General features: G+C 49.4%; 1 protein-coding gene across 1 annotated transcript in view; it reads left to right on the top strand.

Moving 5' to 3' along the window:
- LOC144127731 (acetylcholinesterase-1-like) overlaps positions 1-21,087 on the top strand; it is a 497,666-nt gene extending 476,579 nt beyond the window's left edge. Inside the window, exons 9-10 of the mRNA XM_077660632.1 lie at positions 4,923-5,066; positions 20,972-21,087. Of these exons, the coding sequence (XP_077516758.1) occupies positions 4,923-5,066; positions 20,972-21,077 (250 nt within the window). The 3' untranslated portion in view covers positions 21,078-21,087. The remainder of the gene's footprint in view (positions 1-4,922; positions 5,067-20,971) is intronic.
- Positions 21,088-21,352: the final 265 nt, after the last annotated feature.

Here is a 21,352-nt window from a genome sequence, read left to right as displayed (position 1 = left end):
AAATGCCCTCTTACTCATAATGTGTTCATCGAGAGCTTTCCACCCAATCTATATTAAATAATATTAGGGAATATTTGCAAAATATTTGCAATTAGGGTAACTGGCACACTTTGCACAAGCTACGCCTAGCTAGCTGAATTGGTGCACTGAAAAGCTAAACATACATAATTTAGCCTATCTGTGTCAGTGTTTCCTTTGTGCTTGTCTCTTCAGCTAAGTAACGCATAGACTTCATAACGTGGCTCAATGAGAATGCGACGTCTTTGATTATGTATGTTACTTTTAAATATTCAGGGTACGGCTAACTGGGCTCCTGGTGCAATTTAAAGCCAGAAGCCATCACCTTCAATTTGCAGCAAAAAGATGCCAGTAAAAAGCACAAGCCATCATTGTGTTTCTAGCTTGTTCAGCGTTCTGCGGCTAACTTCAACCTGGCCTTTTCCAAGTTTGTGACGCCTATCGATGCCTCACTTAATTTATTAAAAATCAGACGAGCCGTGAAAGGTATATTTTACTGAAGATGATAAATACCAACTCCACGATTCTACATATATTCAGTTATTCTACATAAACATCAGTTAACGGTTAGCAATGCTCACCTTTGCTTGCTAGTTTGGGAAATGGGTGTATCCACGAAACGGTTCGCCGCCTAACTTTCAGCCGCCCTAACGTCATTTAGCGAAGCCGCCATTAGCACGAGGTGAAAGGTCAAGAAATGGACTGGTTCCAAAACGAATCATTTCGTGGTTATTCCCATTGGTCACCGTTACACTCAGTCATACAACATTTTAGTGATCGCCAAAAAGAAGTTCATAAACGTTATTTTAAACTTGTATAAGAGAACATAGGTATGTATGCTTGTCGCGTACTTAAATGGCTAATTTTTAATTTTATTGTATTGTGCGACATCGCAGCTCATAACAGAAATCCATTCTAACCAATTCTGCTTGAAATGGGTTTGCTCGAAATAACCTGAAAATGAGGTCATCGTATCCTGTTTCGCTTATGATAGGAAATACACTTTCCCGGCCTAAGCCACGAACCATATCTAAGTAAACCATCCAAATTATTGCTTGCATTTGTTCTCAGTGCAGTCCAGTTTACTGGCCCCCAAATATTATTATGTTTACAATAATAGGGATGGCATGTGCAGACTTTTATGCAATAGTATGCACCTACTTTGTTTTGAGTGCACAGGGACATGTGAGGATGCTTCGGAGTTGCGCAGATTATATGCCAGCCTGTTCTGTGCATGTCAACAGTGACTCGCCTTCAGCAGAAAGTCCCACACTTGTTATCAACTCTGCAGTCTGGCTTGTGCAACTACAATGTGAGCTCAGGGAAGACTGCTAGAAGAGAACGGATGTACCGCTGTCACTGCGGAGAATAAAGATGTGCACTTTTTTATTATTATAGCCACAGCGCCGTGTGGGATTAAACTAGGGTGTGGGGGGAGCAAGACAAAACTAGCACAATCGAAAAATGTAGGAAATTTATATAAAAGGTAATAGACAAGCAACCGAATATAAAACAAGTAAACAGGCAACACTTTTACAGCAATTGAGAAAAACAAGAGTTTAATTACAAACCACATTCCGAAGAGAGGAAAGAAATACATCAAGGTAAGGGTAGCAATATCATGTGTGGAGTTTAGCATCAACATGAACATCATCATCAGCCTGAATACCCCCACTGCAGGGCAAAGGCCCCTCCCATGTCCCTAAAATTAACCCTGTCCTTCGCCAGCTGCGCCCACCCGATGCCTGCGCACTTCTTAATCTCATCCGCCCATGTAACCTTCTGCCTCCTCCTGCTACGCTTGCGTTCTCATGGAATCCACTCCATTACCCTCAAGGACCAGCGGTTATCTTGCCTTCGCATTACATGGCCTGCCCAAGCCCAGTGGGGGTGACGTTCATTGGGTTTGACGCTCAGCAGTACGATGACTTCATTAAAACTTCCTGTTGGGCGAGTTGGCTTTTCATCTTGATCTAGAAATGTTCTTTTGCGCAAATAAAACGACACACGAGAAAGGCGACACACACACACACACACAAGCGCAAACTGTGAACTGGCTTTATTGGCGAAAGGCCGCACCTTATAAAGGCCGAAGGGTGGGGTGATATACCATGAAAAAAGAAAAAAGAAAGAAATAATGAGATAACAAAACAAGGTGTGAAAAAGCCACTAAAGCAGAACGCATGCGCGGGCAGACATGCGTAAGACATGAAAAGAAACATTTGTGAAAATTAACAGTTAGCCGCTTTAAAAAAGGCAATCTCAGCCGCGAACAGAGATAAAGAAGGTTAGCTGATGCACTCGCCACCAAGTTTCTTTATATGATAGGCTTCTAGGCTAATCCATGCCGTCTTTACTCTTGCCAAGAACCTTCGTCTCTTCAAACCGGGCCACACATTCTTCACAGTTACTAACGTGCGCAACCAAATGCACGTATTTGTCCTCTCGGTTTTCTAAATTTAGGGCGTGTTCCCCCAGGCGGTAATTCAGACAACGTCCAGTTTGGCCGACATAAAACTTTTCACAAGACACAGCAATGGAGTAAACCACTCCAGTGGAACACCGAACGAACGGTTTCTGGTGCTTCTTCAAACACCATTGTTTTTTTGCGTCACAAATGCGTGGGCAGAGCTTTCCCAATTTGTTGGGAGCCGAGAACACGACAGGTACACCGTGTCTGCTTGCAACTTTTTTGAGGTTGTGCGAAATTTTGTGGATATACGGCTCGACCTCAGACCTAGGGGCCTTTTGTTGAGTTTCAGCAATTTTTGGCCCTGCTCCACGTTTGGACTTCTGAAGAATGGCCTCGGAAACGGCATTCAGAACCGACCAGGGGAACCCTGCAGCCAAAAGCCGGCTTATCTGATGATTAAAATTGTCAAACATTTGATGTGGACACGATTTTTGGAGAGAAGATTCCATACAAAGCGAAGCTATTCCTCGTTTTATAGTCTTGGAGTGCGCCGAGTCATACGGCAACAACTCCTTTTTTGCGCGTGGATAATAGCCTCAGCAGACGTGTCCTTCAGAGAACGTTAATCTGAGGTCTAAAAACTGTAAACGAACTTGCCGCCAGAGTTCCGAGCGCAGTAACCTGCACAGTTTCTAGATCAAGATGAACAACCAGCTCACCCAACAGGAAGTTTTAATGAGGTTTATTTCTTATACAGTGGGCCCTTCTTTCTGTGTTTCTACCTCTTCTTGTATCACTGACCGTCTACTGAGTCACATCGTGAACGCGACATGCCGCGCAAGACGCTACGCCTTCTGCATCCGGAAGGGACTTGTTCCTGATGATGTAAGTGCACTCTTCGGCCCAGTGAAACCTTCGTGGGGGCATGTTAAACGACTGTGCAGGTTACTGCGCTCGGAACTCTGGCGGCAAGTTCGTCTTTTTCAAGACTGGCTGCGCTTGGTTTGTCTAAAAGATCACCCAGAATGGCTCGCAATGAGGAAGTTAACATCTCTTAGGCGGCAAGCTGCACGACTCACGGAGTGCACGTGGAAGTGGATTTTGAACCAGTTGCTTTTGTGCTTGGGACAGAAGAAAAAGACACAAGAGAAAAGAAATGTCGTCCTGGGGGATGTGTCTATTCCCGAGAATATACTGCATCTTCTGCAGAAGGGTCCCAAATTCGGATTGCAACACGATGTTCCAGCGCATGATCTGATTGCACTCAACCGAAAAGTGGCACTGAAGGCGAAAGATGAGGACCGCGACCGCTGCCTTCTTGAAGGTGTGGACTGCTTGCGGAAGTTTCCTCCAAAAGATCCGGACTTGCGCAGTGACAATGTCTTTAGTGGCGTGGTGTCTTTCTTTAAGAGCAAGAACCTGATACTTGTACAAGCGGATAAGGAGGGCGGGTTTGTTGTTTTAGCGCAGGGACTTTACAATGAGAAAGCGCAGGTAGCAGTACATAAGAACTTTGTCCCTGTCAAAAAAAGGGAAGTGAGAATTAAGACGAAGTTCACCGAACTTTGTAAGAGGTTAAATCTGAATGCACTCGCCAGGGACATTACTAATAGCAGGGGAAACAGCCTAAACCCTTTTTTCACAGCTAAGACCCACAAACCGGAGATTCCGTTCAGAACAATTGTTAGTGAACAGCGATCGTGGCTGGTAAACGTCAGCCAGTTCTTGCTAAAGAAGCTAAAATGCCTTGTCTTGGACGATCCCTTTCTTACCAAAAAGTCAGTCGATGTAGCACAGTTTGTTAAGTCTAATGAAGACATTGGCTTTGGTTTTTTCATAGACATACAAGACCTTTTTTATTCCGTGCCTAAATATCAAATTCTTCTGTCTGTTAAGGAATGCATTGAAGCAAACGGCGACGTGTCGTTCCAGAACTCAGCAGGCTTGTCTGTAGATAACTTTTTAGCACTTTTGCAGTTTTACTTGAATGCTACTTTTATTGTTTTTAACGACCAGCCTTTCTTGCAGCGAAATGGCATCTGTATAGGGTCTTGCGTAGCTCCTATTCTGTGCGATATTTTTTTAGCTAAGGTAGATAAGTGGCTTGAGCAGACTTTTAAGGAGAGCGGGACAGTTTTAAAGGTTTTTAGGTATGTAGACGATTTTTTAGTACTTTTAAATAAGCAGAAGACCTTCATCTACCCCTCTACAGCAGGTGAAGTTTTAGATACTTTTAACGGACGTGTTCTTGGTTTGACTTTTACCCATGAACTGCCCGACGTTTCGGTTTTACAGTTTTTAGACCTCAGATTAACGTTCTCTGAAGGACACGTCTGCTGGGGCTATTATCTAGTTCTTTACAAGTACCTCTATGAGACTGGGGCGAGATGCTCAAATTTCTCGATTTCTAGTTTTTAGTTTTAAGGTAAAACCGCAGTTGGCGTTCATGGTCCTTACTACACAATGTTTGTGTTCTGTTCATTCACCGCAGGCACCTCCCCGAAGTTGACAAGGAGATATACGACGAATACACGCTCACGCTTTCCGACGTCACGTTCGGCAACTCGAGCATTGAGGCCTCCGGCAGGCTTGACCTACGAAAGCCCTACTGCGATTTTCTGAAGCCGCACTACATGTAAGCACGATTTCTGGCGTCGAAATCGCCGTGCATTGCACGGGCACCTACCCTGCGTTATAGTCGGGCAGCAGCTCCTTACGCTTCTTCGTGAGACTAAAATCGTTAGGCTTGCGTTGCACATAGCCGCTGACTACGGTCCCTTTTCTAGGGAAGTGGTACCGTGGAGCGCCGACCAAGACGCGCCGCGGAGTACTGGAATAACTGACTTCATTCTGCTGTTTCACGGTTTAGGTCGCTGCTGCGCGGAAGGTATATATACGTAGTTCAATGTTGCGGAAGAGAAAGAGAAAATCGCTTTATTTTTGCCCAATATTAAGCGCTGAAGATGTCATTAATAACAATAATACTTAATCGAATCATTAAAGGAGCTGCACAAGACTCAGGCCTGCCGAAGCCTCATTGAGCTTCAGCAGCAGCGCCTGGCAAGGATACAAAAGCCGCTGTAAATGCAAATAACAAAAAAGGGAGGAATGTTGGGACAGTTGGTCTATGAATCAAGACTGAAAACGGCGCAAAAAACGGGACAGGATAGGGAGAAGCAACACACACAGCACCGAACTTACAACTGAGTGTATTTCATGTGAAAGCGCAATAAATGCAGGAAGTACACATAAGAACTAAAAGAACACCATGATATAAGATTGATACTATTGCAGGTAAATATCTAAAAAGGCTACCACTTTTCTCGATAAGCGTAGAGACGGCACGCTCAAGCACTTGTTACCTCTCGTGTAGATGGCGAAAGCTTCGTACAGTTCGCGTTTTTGTTGGCTTGCGTACGTGCGCAACACTTTGCTTCTGTTGAACTGGAGAGTGCATTTGCATGTTGTCACATGCTTGGTGAGTGTGATCCCTCTTCATACTCTGACATCATTAGCGTGCTCTCTTTGTCATTTAAGCAGCGGCCAGTCTGGCCAACATAAGTGGCACCGCATGTCCATGGCGTCAGCCATTGGCTAAAAAAGATTGTGGGACGAGGCGGGGTGCGTGTAGTGTTTTCGGCACCCAACAAATTGCGCAGGTTGTGCAGGAAAGTAAACGAGGCAGAGAAAAGGCGAGAATCCTGCAGCACTAAGCATGTGACGCAATATGGTGACTGCCAAAGCAAGGTGATCTATGAAATCCCTGTCATGCGGTGCCACTTATGTTGGCCAGACTGGCCGCTGCTTAAATGACAGATTAAGAGAGCATGCTAATGATGTCAGAGTAGGCAGAGGGACCACACTCTCCAAGCACTGACAACATGCAAATGCACTCCCCAGTTCAACAGAAGCAAAGTGTTGCGCACATACGCAAGCCAACAAAAACGAGAACTGTACGAAGTTTTCGTCATCGACATGAGAGGGGACAAGTGCGTGAGCGTGCCGTCTCTTCGCCTATCGAGAAAAGAGATAGCCTTTTTAGATATTGACCTGAAATAGCTTCAATCTTATAGCATGGTGTTCTTTTAGTTTTTATGCGTACCTCCTGTATTTATTGCATTTTCGCATGAAACACACTCAGTTGTATGTTCGGTGCAGTGTGTGGTGCTTCTCTCTATCCTGTCCCATTTTTCAGCCGTTTTCAGTCTTGAAATAACGAAACTTTCGACGAACTGCATTCCAAATCAGAGGAAGGACAAAAAAGGAGAATGAACAAACCAAGCAGCTCCTACAGTACGGCTTAAAATAACATAATCTGCAGCAATTTCTACATCCTAACAGCTGGGAAGCCGCCGCGGTGGCTGAGTGGTTATGGCGCTCGGCTGCTGGCCCGAAAGACGAGGGTTCGATCCCGGCCGCGGCGGTCGAATTTCAATGGAGGCGAAATTCTAGAGGCCCATGTGCTGTGCGATGTCAGTGCAAGTTAAAGAACCCCAGGTGGTCGAAATTTCCGGAGCCCTTCACTACGGCGTCTCTCATAGCCTGAGCTGCTTTGGGACGTTAAACCCCCCCCAAACCAAACCAAACCTAACAGCTGGGAACAGTGCGTCAAGATTCAAATAAAACAATAGAGTGCACGAAAACACGAAATTACATATGTTGGCAAGTGACTCAAGCATGAATCTAAACTTTGAATGGATAAAGGTTCTTCAAGAATAAAAAAGCGTCAGAACCGCGTATGATTGTATATTTTTCTGAGTTTAAGGATTTATTCGACAACAAGACGACTGGATGACGATGTATTAAAGTAATTCGGCGCAGAGTAACTGCGGCTGCTTTGCTCGTGCCGCGTGATGCGCCGTGCTATGCAGAAACAAAGTTTTGTTCTGAGGCTGAGTTGAACATACTCTTTCAATGCGATAGCGTTAAGGCTCCCGTAGTGGAAAAAAATCCGACTTCGTCGATGACGTTGTGAGCGAAAAATCCCCGGAGAATCAACCATGCTTGTCATCTAGGTCCCGCGACCTTATAGCGTCTTCACAACCTGTCCATCGGATTGTGAGCAAACTGACCCCAGTGGCAGGTGGCAGTTAAATTAAAGATTGGTCGCTTCAGTCGTTGGACGTTCCGCCTGCAAGAATACGACTACACCGTTGTCTACAAGTCTGGAAGGCTACAGAAGGATGCTGGCTGCCTCTGTTGTTACCCTGTTGACCAGGCAGCTATTCCTGAGAGCACATGCGTTATTGAACTGTTCTCGCTCTCGTCTTTCACCATTATTGGCGAAGCACAGCGCCGGGATGCTGAGCTCGTCTCCATCGTCGATTGCCTAACGGCCGCTCCAACCGACCCTTCACTGAACCGCTTTGCACTCGTTGATGACACTGTATACTGTTGTAGCGCCGCTTGCGCCGTGCTCGGCTCGCAGGCCATGGCACGCGGTGCCGGGCAAGAAAGAGGAAGTTGAGCTAGGCCGCCACAGCGCGAGCAGCGCAAATAAACAGTTCGAACCTCAACGCTGTCGGAGCTGGTTCTTGCTCGCCTTACCTCCGACAGATTTGGTGACCCAGCTTTGAACACACAACCCCATCATCCTACATGGATTCCCCTGACTCTTCCGCCCTTCCTACCGGCTGCGACCCGTCCCCGAATGCTCAGCCTCTCGGTGCTTCGGTGGCCGCGTTCCTGATACTCAGCCGGCCGCCATTTTGGCCCAAAAGCCCCAGCGCCTGGCTCCTGCAGGTTGAGGCGCATTTCCAGCTGCGGCCTATCACCAGCCAGGAGACGAAGTTCCTCCACCTCGTGTCATCCTTGCCTCCAGACGACGCTGAAGACATAGTGGACGTCATCAACTCGCCGGACTCGGCTCGACCTTTCGACCCGTTGAAGGTGACAATCATCGATCGCAAGTCAGCGTCCGAGCGCAGCAAACTCCAGCAGCTTCTCAGCATACAAAGCTTGGTGAGAGCTGCCCTTTGCAGCTGCTCCGCCGCATGCGCCAGCTTCTGGGAGACTCCGCTGCTCAGCGCGACCCATTTTTGCATGAGTTGTTCCTTCAGCGTCTTCCATAACACATGGTCCCCATCCGCGCAGCTGCGGGTGATGTTTATTAGACAAGCTCGCTGGACTCGCTGACCGTGTTGCAGACTACTCACGGCTCCCCAATGTCAGCTCTGTGAGCAGTCCGCCTCCAACTGCTGCCGCAGACTCCCAGCTTCCCAGCATCGAATGTCAACTTGATGCTCTTGGCAGGCGGCTCGATGTCATCGCGCCTTTGCCGCGCCGTTTTCCGCTGAGGCTCAGGCCACGCCGCCGCTCCCCAACCATCCGGCGCGCGGCCAGCCACCTCGCCCTCGGCTGTCTGCTGGTATCACCGTATTTTTGGCAGCTCGGCCCGCAAGTGCACACACCCATGCTACTGGTCGGGAAACGCTGCAACTGGGCACTGAACGACGGCGGCAAGCGGTGCTGGTGGATGGACATGCCGGCTCTTTTACGTCTCGGACAAGTTTACTGTCACTCGTTTCCTGGTCGACACGGGGTCACATATCAGCGTCATAGCGGCCTCATGGTCAGATCGCAGTCGCAACGAACAGACCTCCCCGCTACCAAGCGATCAACAACTCCTCCATTCGCACGTACGGCCAACAGTCCCTGATGCTTAACCTCGAATTGCGCCGCACGTTTCGCTGGATCTTCTTTATCGCTCACGTCTCGCAAGCTGTTCTCGGTGCGGACTTCCTCAGTTTCTTCAACATAGCAGTCGACATGTAAGCTCCTCATAGATATCAGCACGTACCTCTTCGTCAACGACGTACTCTCCACCAGTGCGGCGGCGGGGCTACGCGCTATCATCCCTGTTTCGCCGTAGGCGAAAGTTCTGGCTGATTTTCCAAAACTCGCAAAGCCACATACCAGAGAGTCACCGGTGAAGCACTGGATCACTCACCACATCGTGACTTCGGACCTCAGATGTTTACTCGCCCTCGCCGTTGGTCGGGAGAACGCCTTGCTATCGCTCACCGTGAGTTCCAACACATGCGTCAAAATTAAATAGTTTTTAGGCGCAAAAAAGAGAAGACACATAGGGTAGGTGACAGGACGAAGCGCCATTCTGTCACCTATATTTAATTATGAACCAAAACCAACTAGCCCAGCAGCAAGTGCTCTTAGACCATATTTCTAGTACAGTTGGCCCTTCCTTTTGTGTGTCATCTCCACGTTTCATTGATTATTGTATGGCGCTTCGTCCTGTCACCTACCCTATGTGTCTTGTCTCTTTTTTGCGCCTAAAAACTATTTAATTATGAACCAAAACCAACTAGCCCACCAGCAAGTGCTCTTAGACCATATTTCTAGTACAGTGGGCCCTTCCTTTTGTGTGTCATCTCCACGTTTCATTGATGATTGTATTGGCGCTTCGTCCTGTCACCTACCCTATGTGTCTTGTCTCTTTTTTGCGCCTAAAAACTATTTAATTATGAACCAAAACCAACTAGCCCAGCAGCAAGTGCTCTTAGAACATGCTTCAACTCGGCATAGTACGCGCTATTCCTCCAGCAACTGGGCATCGCCACTTCACATGGTGCCAAAGAAAGATCCGGGTGACTGGAGACCATGTGGAGATTACCGCGCCCTCAACGCACACATACAGGACTTCACATCATATCTGGCTGGGTGCACGATCTTCTCTAAAAATGACTTAGCGGAGGCTTATCGAATTCCTATGGAGCCCGCTGATATTCCGAAGGCGGCAATTTCCACAAGCGTCGGCCTTGATGCCTTTTGGCTTGCGCAACGCCACACAGACTTTTCAGCGAGCTATCAACAATGTTACGCGGGGCCTCGACATCGTGTTCGCTCGCATCGATGATCTCCTCGTAGCAAGTTTATCCGGTTTGAGCATGAAGCTCATCTGCGCGCCCTCGTCCACCGACTGGGTGAATATGGGCTCGTTGTCCATCCAAACAAGTGCCTCTTTGGCGTAGCTACAATAGAGTTCCTCGGCCACCTTGTCACTCCTAAGGGCATTCGGCCTCTCGAAAAATAATAGGTTAAGGCAACCTAAAAAGAATGAAAAATAATAAGCCCCTGCCTGCACCACTAATGTACAACGGGCTTAATCCATTCTTAAAATAAATGAAAAGGCCCGAAGGCAATACTATATTTTTTCCACCCGTAGGTGCGGAAAATACAGAAAATGAGGGGGGGGAGAGTAAAAAGCTACATAGCGACACACAATACCCTCAGAGCAACGGACTCGCTGAGGCTGCGGTAAACACAATGAAGACCCAAGACACGTATATGACCCTCTTGTCCTACAGGTCAACTCCACAGAAAAATGGATACAGCCCCTATGAACTATTGATGGGGAGGCGGTTGCGGACAAAGATTCCTCTGACTCCCGGAAGGCTTATTCCCCGTTTGCCAGACGCCACTAAGCTTCGGAATTTTGAAACCCGATACCGCGAACAGCAGCGAAGAGATTACGATAGACGACATAGCGTACGGCAACTTCCAACCCTTCTGGAAGGAGATGAAGTCTGGGTTACAGACTTAAAGCGAAAAGGGTGTCGCCCGCAAGGTAAAGAAAGGGTGTCGCCCGCAAGCGAGCCTAGGTCATGTATAGTTGACACTTGGAACGGCACTATACGGCGAAATCGAACCCATCTTATCCCTTTTAATAATAATAATAATAATTGGTTTTTTGGGGAAAGGAAGTGGCGCAGTATCTGTCTCATATATCGTTGGACACCTGAACCGCGCCGTAAGGAAAGGGATAAGGGAGAGAGTGAAAGACGAAAGGAAGATAGAGGTGCCATAGTGGAGGGCTCCGGAATAATTTCGACCACCTGGGGATTTTTAACGTGCACTGACATCGCACTGCACACGGGCGCCATAGCGTTTTTCCTCCATAAAAACGCAGCCTCTGCGGTCGGGTTCGAACCCGGGTTATCCGTTTCTCAAGCTTGCAAAAGAGGAGAGAGATCACCAAGACGTCGTATACGACGAATCTCTCCCTGGGATTTCAGTTTCTCAGGAACATTCACAAACAACCTGCGCTGACGCCTCCCACCGGCACACCAAGTGTGGACGTTGCGTCATTCTTCCCAAGAGGTCGCTTTTCTCAGCGGATATGTAGGCAGTAGCCACATGCAGTGGTTTGGCTGCGCTGCGCGGGGGGGGGGGGGGGGGGGCACGCGTGAGACTCGCGGCGGCTGGGAGGCGTCTCGTGCTCGTGCCGGCATTCGCTGGGCTGGAATAGCCCTGTCCTTTAAGTACGGAAAGCTGAGCAAGTTGGTTACTGTTATCCATGGTAAAACAGCGCGGAAAAAACACGAGGACGGAACAAACACGACGACACGAGCGCTGACTTTCAACTGGTGATTTATTGCGCAAGTGTGTACATATACTATTCCCGCCAAACACTACACAGAACAAAAAATATTCAAGAAACACTGCGTCCACATAACTGCAGCGTAAAAAATTACGAGCACAAAAAAGGGTAGAAACACATATGACACGGACAAAAGCTTTTGTCCGTGTCGTATGTGTTTCCCCCCTTTTTTGTGCTCGTAATTTTTTACGCTGCAGTTATGTGGAAGAAAAGTAACCAACTTGCCCAAAAGCTCGATTTACTAAAACACTGCGTCATCACTGAACACAACAAATCTACCTTGCTGCAAATGCATGCTCCAAACAGGTGATTTCGTTGTTAGCCAATGATAATGAGGGCTTGCTAATGCATGCTGCACCCCTCTTGTGATATGATATGCCTCTACTAGTTCTCTTACTATCTGATCTTTACGTTTGAAGATGACGGATGTGTGATGAAGCAATGGGGCGCACGTGTGCTTAGGTTGCCTGCAGTGCAGCGCCAAATTCGAACCGGCTGCCCTGTCCAAAGAATTGTGATGCTCCCTCAGCCGTTCGTTAAGACATCGCCCAGTCTGGCCAACATACCACCCACCGCATGAAAGAGGGATCTTGTATACTACACCTTCGACGCACTCAACCCTGCTCTCTGCGTGTGCTGTGGTACAACCACCACCAATCCTCCTTCTTAGTAGGGACTCTCGCTTCCACTGCACAGCTCGGCAAATGTTGCTTAATTTTCTGCGAGACGAAAATACAACATCAACTAGATATATTTGCCCCACTTTCTTCAGACGGTGTGATAATGCATGGACGTAAGGGATGACAGCAATCTTCCGGCGATCCGTGACCTCATCTTCCTGAGGAGCACGCTTATGCTCCGATTTGATTTTGGCCATCAGCCTTTCGCATAACCTTCCGATAGTTGCCTCAGGAAAACCAGCGTCCTTAAGCCTAGAAATCTGGCCTTGCACACCTTCCTCAATGATATGGACACACGACTTGTTGAGGGCGGCGCGAACACAAGACAGGGCGAAGCCATCCTTTACCAGCTTAGAGTGCCCAGACTGAAAGCTGAGTAGGAGGGGCTTGACGGAACGAGGCGAATACAGCCAGCAAACATGTCCGGGCTCCATTCTCAGCTCCACATCCAATAATTGTATCCTACCTTGGTGACGGTCTCCATGGTGAAAGCAAGTCCTTGACCATTTCTGACAAATTTCTTCACGACATCTTGCGTGCATCCTTCGTTTTCAACAAAAACGAGGTAATCGTGTACGTATCTGTGTACTTTCAGTACACCGCCCGGTAACTCTCCTGCAATTGCTTTGTCAATTCTGCTAAGGAACAAGTCACTTAGCAGCGGAGCCACGCGAGACCCAATGCATATCCCGGAACGCTGTATAAACACACTGTCATTCCATGCAACAATGGTGGACCGGAGGTAAATACACAACACTTCAAGGAAAGCATCAACAGATAGACCGCAGACATCTCGGAAGCGCACTTCGTGATTGTCCTCACTTATACATTTCCTTACAAAGCGCAGCAAACATTCATGAGGAAGTGAATAGTATAAATCCTAGATGTCCACGCTGAACACATGACAGTCACCATGATTATTGTTCTGAAGGTACTCCAAGACGACGTCGGAGTTTCGCGTTCGGAAAGGGTCTTCAAAAGCAAGGGAAGCAAGCGCCTTCTGTAAGTAGCTGGAAACAACAAGCTTCCAAATTCCCTTCTTCGACATTATGGACCGAAACGGATAGCCTATGTTGTGGGTTTTAACCGTAAAAAATATTTCGAGCGTGCTGCGTTCCGATTTCTTTACGGACTCGCGCAAACGGTCGAGATTGGCCTTTTTAAGAAGGGCGACAGCACGTCTCTTAACTTTTGCGGCATTCTCTTGCACCTGTCGAAAATTCTTAGGGATGGCAGCAAGCGCTTTGTCCGTGAACACACTCTCCTTCATAACAACAAAGCACCCCTCCTTGTCTGCTAACAGCGGTCTCAGGTCGTTCGCGGCCAGGTGGTTCACTAATGCGCCAAACCCTTTTTGAGCCTTACGCTTGCCAAGAGAACCTTGAAAAGCTGAGAAGCACTCGGAGACGCACTGCTGGCGCTGCACTTCAGGTACTTGCCTAGCGATTGTCCTTGACAGGCCCAACTCTTCAGCTGGTAATAGCCGTGGCTCAAAACAGTATTTTGGTCCCAGCTCCAGTGTCTTGCGATGGCGTTCTTCCACAACAGCGTCATCCAAAACAACTACACTACCGCGAGCACCGGCAGACATGCGTTCCTTGCTCGCAGACAATGAGCGGCGGACCCTGTGCCACAAGAAATTACTGTGCTGGTCAGCTGCTTTGCACCAATCAGCAGAGTCGGCAATCACTTCGTTCGCGTTCATTGCCACAACAAACATTCAACCTTTCTTTGAAAAAACGAGCTTGTCTCCACCACTCCAAGGCGAAGATACGGCAGATCCTCCTTGAATGGCCGGGGGAAGGTTGCCACCATCCGCACATGCGCTGAACTTCCACGGGGCATGAGTGATGGTTGGCATGCCAGGACATGGTCCTAGCGTTACAAATGCAAATGGCAATGATCGAGACTAACATGGCCGGACTATTATGGTTGACACACGAAGAAAAGACGCAGCCCAGGGAACTAGAAATGATATTTAGAAGTACGGAAAGCTGAGCAAGTTGTTTACTGTTATCAATGGTAAAACAGCGCGGAAAAAACACGAGGACGGAACAAACACGACGACACGAGCGCTGACTTTCATCTGGTGATTTATTACGCACATGTGTACATATACTATTCCCGCGAAACACTACACCGAACAAAAAATATTCAAGAAATACTGCGTCTGCACTGAACACATTAAATCTACCTTGCTGCAAATGCATGCTCCAAACAGGTGATTTCGTGGTTAGCCAATGATAATGAGGGCTTGCTAATGCATGCTGCACCCACCTTGTCAATATGATATGCCTCTACTAGTTCCCTTACTATCTGATCTTTATGTTTGAAGATGACGGATCTCTGATGAAGCAATGGGGCGCACGTGTGCTTAGGTTGCCTGCAGTGCAGCGCCAAATTCGAACCGGCTGCCCTGTCCAAGAATTGTGATGCTCCCTCAGCCGTTCATTAAGACATCGCCCAGTCTGGCCAACATACCACCCACCACATGAAAGAGGGATCTTGTATACTGCACCTTCGACGCACTCAACCCTCCTCTCTGCGCGTGCTGTGGTACAACCGCCACCAATCCTCCTTCTTAGTAGGGACTCTCGCTTCCGCTGCACAGCTCGGCAAATGTTGCTTAATTTTCTGCGAGACGAAAATACAACATGAACTAAAAATTTTCGCCCCACTTTCTTCAGACGGTGCGATAATGCATGGACGTAAGAGATGACAGCAATCTTCCGGCGATTCGTGACCTCATCTTCCTGAGGAGCACGCTTATGCTCCGATTTGATTTTGGCCATCAGCTTTTCGCATAAGTTGAAACTCAGCGCTCATGTCGTCGTATTTGTTCCGTCCTCGTGTTTTTTCCGCGCTGTTTTACCATGGAGAACTGTCCGGTTGGCGTCTCAACGCTCTTGTTTTCCTCAACCCAACAGGAAGAGAATGGGGACATCGAGGTGCGGCTCCGATCCTTGAATTGTCTCGACTCCATTGCTGGCCTGTCTGGCCAGGATAGGGAGAGCATGGAGATTGCCCAATGGTGCGGCTGCACTCACGGGATGCCCGGCCACCCACAAACGCAACGGGCTCCGACCGTCAGAGACAGGAAAACCTAACCCGGGGTCAGCTGCCTCGGTCTCCTCGACGACTTTGAGGGCTTGTTTCGAACCTGCCAGTCTAGTGCTTTGACCGGTTTTTCAGACTCCGGAAGCATGTGGAGCGTGGTCCAGCCAGTAGAGGCTTAGGTCGTCAGCCTATCAACCCTCCCGCTCTCAGCGCCATGACCTAACACCTCCGGGGGACCCACCTGTGCTTCCAACCAACCAACATGCGCTTATTTTCTCCCCTAGCTTGTTCCACGCGTACAGAGGAGGGAGTGTTCTAGGTCGGGCTGACCAGGCCACAAACCAAGAAAATGGCTTACGGTTGATGACACGGGCCGACTCCACCGGTACTCCACCACATCGATGGTTTTTGCACTGGTCGTACTACGCACTCCTACCTCGGCATCCCGCAATGGCTATTACAGCCCCGCAGTCAGCCGTGAGGCTGCCTCCCCGAGGACATCGATTCCGAGGAGCCTGGTTGCTGTAAACCCCCGCGCGGACCTGGCCTCTTCGTAGCCAGAAACCAGCGCGTCGGTCGCCAGCCGAGCACGCCCCCGTGTGCAGAGTCTGAATGCATGTATTTGAGAACCTTGTGCCTTTTTACATGCCTTCCGTGCCGGATTCCGTGAGTCCAGCCTGATGATATAACCAGGCCTGCCTCCACTCAGGCATCTGAGCCCACGGGCGCGACTGGCGCTCACAGTCGCTTGGGAGTCGCTGCCAGTCCCATGCGGTTTTTCATCCGCAGAGGATGGGCCCCGGCCAACCCATCCCCACCACGGGCGTTGCACCGGAACAAAGCCTAGTTGCCGAAACTACACCGGCCCGTATCCGTTGGCGGGGGGCGGGGACACGGGCAGGCCGCACAGTCGGATCCCCCCCCTCCCGGCCTCTCGACTGCCAAGTCAGAGCCATTTAAGATTTTCCCTCCCCCACGCCACTCAAAAAGCTCAGAGAGTTCTTGGGCCTCCTGAACTTTCATAGCCACTTTCTCCCGAAGTGCACCTCTTTCCTGAAGCATCTCACCGACCTCTTAGCTGCGAAAAAAGATCCTGCTGCGCCACTTGAGTGGACTGAGGACGCTAGTGCTGCATTTGCTGCTGCCAAGAACGTGCTCGCAGACGCCACTTCATCATATATCCAGTTCCTGATACTCCAACACACCTCGTCACCGACGCCTCGAGTATTGCCGTCGGCGTAGTTCTCGAGCTGTACGTCTCTAGTTGGCAGCCCCTCGGATTTTTCTCTCAAAATCTGAAGGCACGTGAGAATAAATACAGCTCCTGCGGTGGAGCATTGCTTGCAGTGTACCTCGCTATCAAGCACTTCGCCCCTTCCTGGAGGGCCGGGACTTTCAGGTCATCACGGACCTTAAGCCTTTGACGTTTTCCTTCCAAAGGAACCACAGTACCTACACTGCACGCGAGATCCGCCAACTGTGTTTTATCTCCGAGTTTACAGTGGATCTCCGTCACGTCCATGGTCCGGAGGATGCTGCTACTCATGCGCTTTCTCGTGTTAGTGCCATGACGTCCGAATCACCAGCGGACATGAAGGAGCTGGCGGCTGCTCAGCGCAATGATCCAGAGCTGCGTCGTCTTCGCTCCTCATCCACGACCCCGTCCTTCGCCGAATGTACACTGCCATTTTCCTCCCAGTTCATTACCTGCGAGACATCCACTGGCGCCTCGCGCCTTTACGTACCTTTGGCTTTCCGTCGCACCATTTTTGAAAAACTGCACCGCCTGAGCAACACTGGTATTCATGCTACGCAGAAGCTGATGACATCTCCTTTCCTTTGGCCACGCATCAATGCCGACGACCGCCACTGGGCACGAAACTTCCTTCAGTGCCAGCGCATCAAAGTTCACCGGCATACCGTCACGCCTGCCTCTCCTTTTCGGCCCCCTCACACGCTTTTCCCACGTTCACATAGACATTGTTGGACCACTCCCGTTATCACGTGGGGCCTGCTATTTGCCGACCTGTGTGGATTGTTTCCCCCGCTGACCCGAGGCGTTGCCCATTGCTGACACTACAGCCGAGACCGTTGCTTCGGCCTTCATGACCGGCTGGATCTCTCGCTTTGGCTGCCCGTCTGTCGTCGCCACCGATGGCGGCGGCCAATTTCAGTCGGCACTGTTTACTGCTCTTTCCAATATTCTGGGCGTCCGCCACATCCATACGACCGCCTACTATCCTTCGGCTCATGCCATAGCATGGTGGAATGTCTGCATCGACAGCTGAAGGCTGCCCTTACCACTTATAAGCCAAGGGATCGCTGGCCCGATCACCTTCCCCTCGTCCTCTTGGGCATTCGCTCGGCACTGAAGGCTGACCTCGGCAGCTCGTCTGCTGAGCTAGTCTATGGTGTTCCCCAGCGTCTCCCTGGGGAATTCTTCTTTCATTCCTACCCTCGGTTAATCCATGACGCTTCCACCTACAACCAAGACCTACTCAACACATTTCGCCACATTACTCCTGACATCCCTGCAGCCTGTCACCCTCAGTCCGTGTTCGTCAGCCAGGACCTGGCATCCTGCACTCATGTCTTCATCCGCCGTGACCACGTCCGTCCACCCCTCACGCTGGCCTACGATGGACCCTTCGGCATCCTCCGTCCTGCGCAGAAGACCTTCACGTTAGACGTCAACTGCCGTGAAGACGTAGTAGCTGCTGACCGCCTCAAAGCAGCTTACGTTTCCACTCCTCTGCCCGTCGGCCCTACACTCGCTCTCGCTTCGGCTGCGCCACCATTGTGCGTAGCTTCCTCCGAGCACATCCGCTGGGCGAATCCTGTAGCTTCGTTCCAAGGGGGGGGGGGGGGGGGGCTGCAGCACCCCTCGCGCCGCGCATGGCTCGCAGGCCATGGCATGCGGCGCCGGACAAGAAAGAGGAAGTTGGGCTAGGCCGCCGCATCACGAGGAGCACAAATAAACAGTTCGAGCGTTTAGTATTATTGCTATTATTATTAATTTTTGAAATCAAAACTTTTATCCCTTTTCTGTTCATGAGGACGAATTCTCCGGTGTTGCTTTCCCGCGTGCTTTTGATTTTAATTACCTGAGTACAGGTTGAATAGCCACCCGATTCTTGGCCGATCCCCAGTGGGGGTATGTGCCATCTTTTGATAGGATAACAACATTAACTTCTACACTGGTGCAGCTGGTTCTTCCTCTCCTTAGCTCCGACACTGTCGAAACGTCCACCCCGCTGGACCTGACCTCCTCCTCGTTCCTGCGCAATTAACTCCGCACTGTTGTACCCAACGATGTTCATGATCGGTCTACTGCTGGTCATCTGGGAATTTCAAGCACGTAGACAACGTCCCTCCTTGATTCTTGTGGGCAGTCTTTAATCGCTCTGTCCGCTGTTATGTTGGCACTTCCGATCTGTGCCAGCGTCGGAAGCGGCCTACAACTCCCCCAGCTGGCATTCTTCAGCCTGTCGACATCCCTCCGGAGCTGTCCTAGCGTGTTGGATTCGACCTTCTCGGACCTTTAATCAGTCCACGACTGGAAATAGATAGGCTGCGGTAGCCACAGACTATTCCACCATATACGCTATAACGCGCGCGCTCCCCACCAGTACTGCTGCTGATGTCGCTGACTTCCTACCACGCGACCTTATCATGGAGCTCCCCAACAACTGCTCACAGACCATGGACGCACCGTTTCTTTCAAAAGTTGTGGACGACATTATTCGTACATGCCCAACCAAACACCAGTTAACCTCAAAGAAACAGAGAAAAAAACGCAGACGGGACGCATAGAATAAGAACATACACCAGCGCTCGTTATGTATTCTTGTTCTATGTGTCCCGTCTGTTTTTATTCGCTGTTACTTAGAGATGAATGACCAACCAGCCCAAGCTGCTGTTCAGACAAGTTAACTACCGCTTACCATTCGCAAACTAACAGTCTCCTTGAGCTCCTTAACCGCTCCCTCACTAATATGCTTGCATATAGTACGTCTCTTCTGATAATCGCGACTGGGATGTAGCCCTCCCATAAATTTCATTTGCCTACAACCCCTTCCGCCACGACACTGCAATTTCCTCCCCGTTTTACTTCTTGTACAACTGCTAGCGCCAACTGCCTCTTGACCCAGTATACTTCGTACATCTGGCCGTCCACATTCTGAATATTGGTGCGATGCAATTGCTGCTGACGACCACGTGCGTCAAATCACCCGCTCGCGCCTGCAAGCTTCTCAAGCCTCTCAGCAAGATCACTAAAACAGCCGCCGCCTCGTCGCGTCTTTTTCACCTGGGTCCCTTGTGCTATTCTGGGCACCGTCTCGCCATATTCGGCTCTCGGATGAGCGTTCTATTCGGCTTTCTGGCCCAAGTCCCGGCCGTCACTTACGAGATAGCAAAGCTAATATCGGGCCAGCTGGTTGATCATTATGCGAAACGTATCGCTAAAAGCGAAAGCGACACAAGAAGACAACACACGCACGACGAAGGAATAACCAGTTGCAGAAGGGTTGAAATGTGGGCCAGTCGGTACATTGTGAGTTGAAAAAAAACCGGTCACAAAAGACAAGGGACAAGAGAAGGAGTGTTCACGCCACGACGCCAGTAGGGAAAAGAGAATGAGTGTTCACGCCACAACGACTGGCGTCGTGGCGTGAACACTCATTCTCTTTTCCCTACTGGCGTCGTGGCGTGAACACTCCTTCTCTTGTCCCTTGTCTTTTGTGCCTGTTTTTTTCAACTTGAATAAACAGTTGTTTGCGCTTGTGTCGTGTGTGTGTTGTCTTCTTGTGTCGCTTTTAGCGAGTACGTTTCGCATAACTTGTGAGATCGCTGCTGCCTTCCCTGAATCCCCTTCCCATCTCGCACAACCCGATATCGTCTGAGGCTCGCGGCGCAAGTCCTATCACCTGTCATGCTCTGACAGTCAGTAATCATCAGTGCTTCTGCACCCGGGGACCGTGCTAAAAACTGAGTGAACGGCAAAGACGCGGCCAAAGTTTTGCGAGCTTGCCGAGTACTCCGTGTGCAGCATCCATTGCGGCGTCCTGTACCTGGTGTTCCTTGTGTGCCTTGTGCTTGTGTCTACTATTGTGGCGATTGTATAGAGCGTTCTAATAAACAGAAGTGCCCAAATTATTCAGTTCATCAGTACCTTCCCATTTTTGCGTCAGAAATGTATTTTTTTACTGCATGAAGGTATCTCCTCTCATTATTTTCAATTCTTTTTTATGATTATTTGGTAATTTACGGTCCTTTATGCCTAAATTTTCTACATTTATGAATCACACGGCGTAGCGGTATCTGCCTTTTTCTAATCGCCTGCATCGATGTCGCAGTTTTTCATTATTGTTGCAATGTTTGCTTTTTGTTTTCCACTATATGCAGCGTAGCCTATCATTACACAAGGGGGGACGGAGCTCTTCTCAACCTGCGAAGAAGCAGCTCTTTCTCCGCCGCTTTTTTCACCACCTGTACTTTGTTGGTGAAATAAACATCGATTGATTGATTGATTGATAACCATAGATCAGCGCCAGTCAGGTCTTGTGGAATGTTTAGGGCTAATGGAGTCAAATATGGCTTGCTAAGGTGAAACTTGAGCTGGTCTCAAGTTAGCATGCGTGGTTTCAAGTCAGCTAGTCTCAAGTCAGCAATCGGAAAACAAAAGTTTAGTCCAGGACTCAGCGTTGGCGCTGACAGCAGCGACGCATGAAGTTGGCGGCCTTGGAATAATCTTTTTCCAGCGCCAGGACAACAACCACGGTAGTT

The sequence above is a fragment of the Amblyomma americanum genome, chromosome 4, assembly GCF_052857255.1.
Source record: "Amblyomma americanum isolate KBUSLIRL-KWMA chromosome 4, ASM5285725v1, whole genome shotgun sequence".
In the NCBI taxonomy this organism is placed as follows: Eukaryota; Metazoa; Arthropoda; class Arachnida; order Ixodida; family Ixodidae; genus Amblyomma; species Amblyomma americanum.
This window is presented reverse-complemented; position numbering and strand designations above follow the sequence as displayed.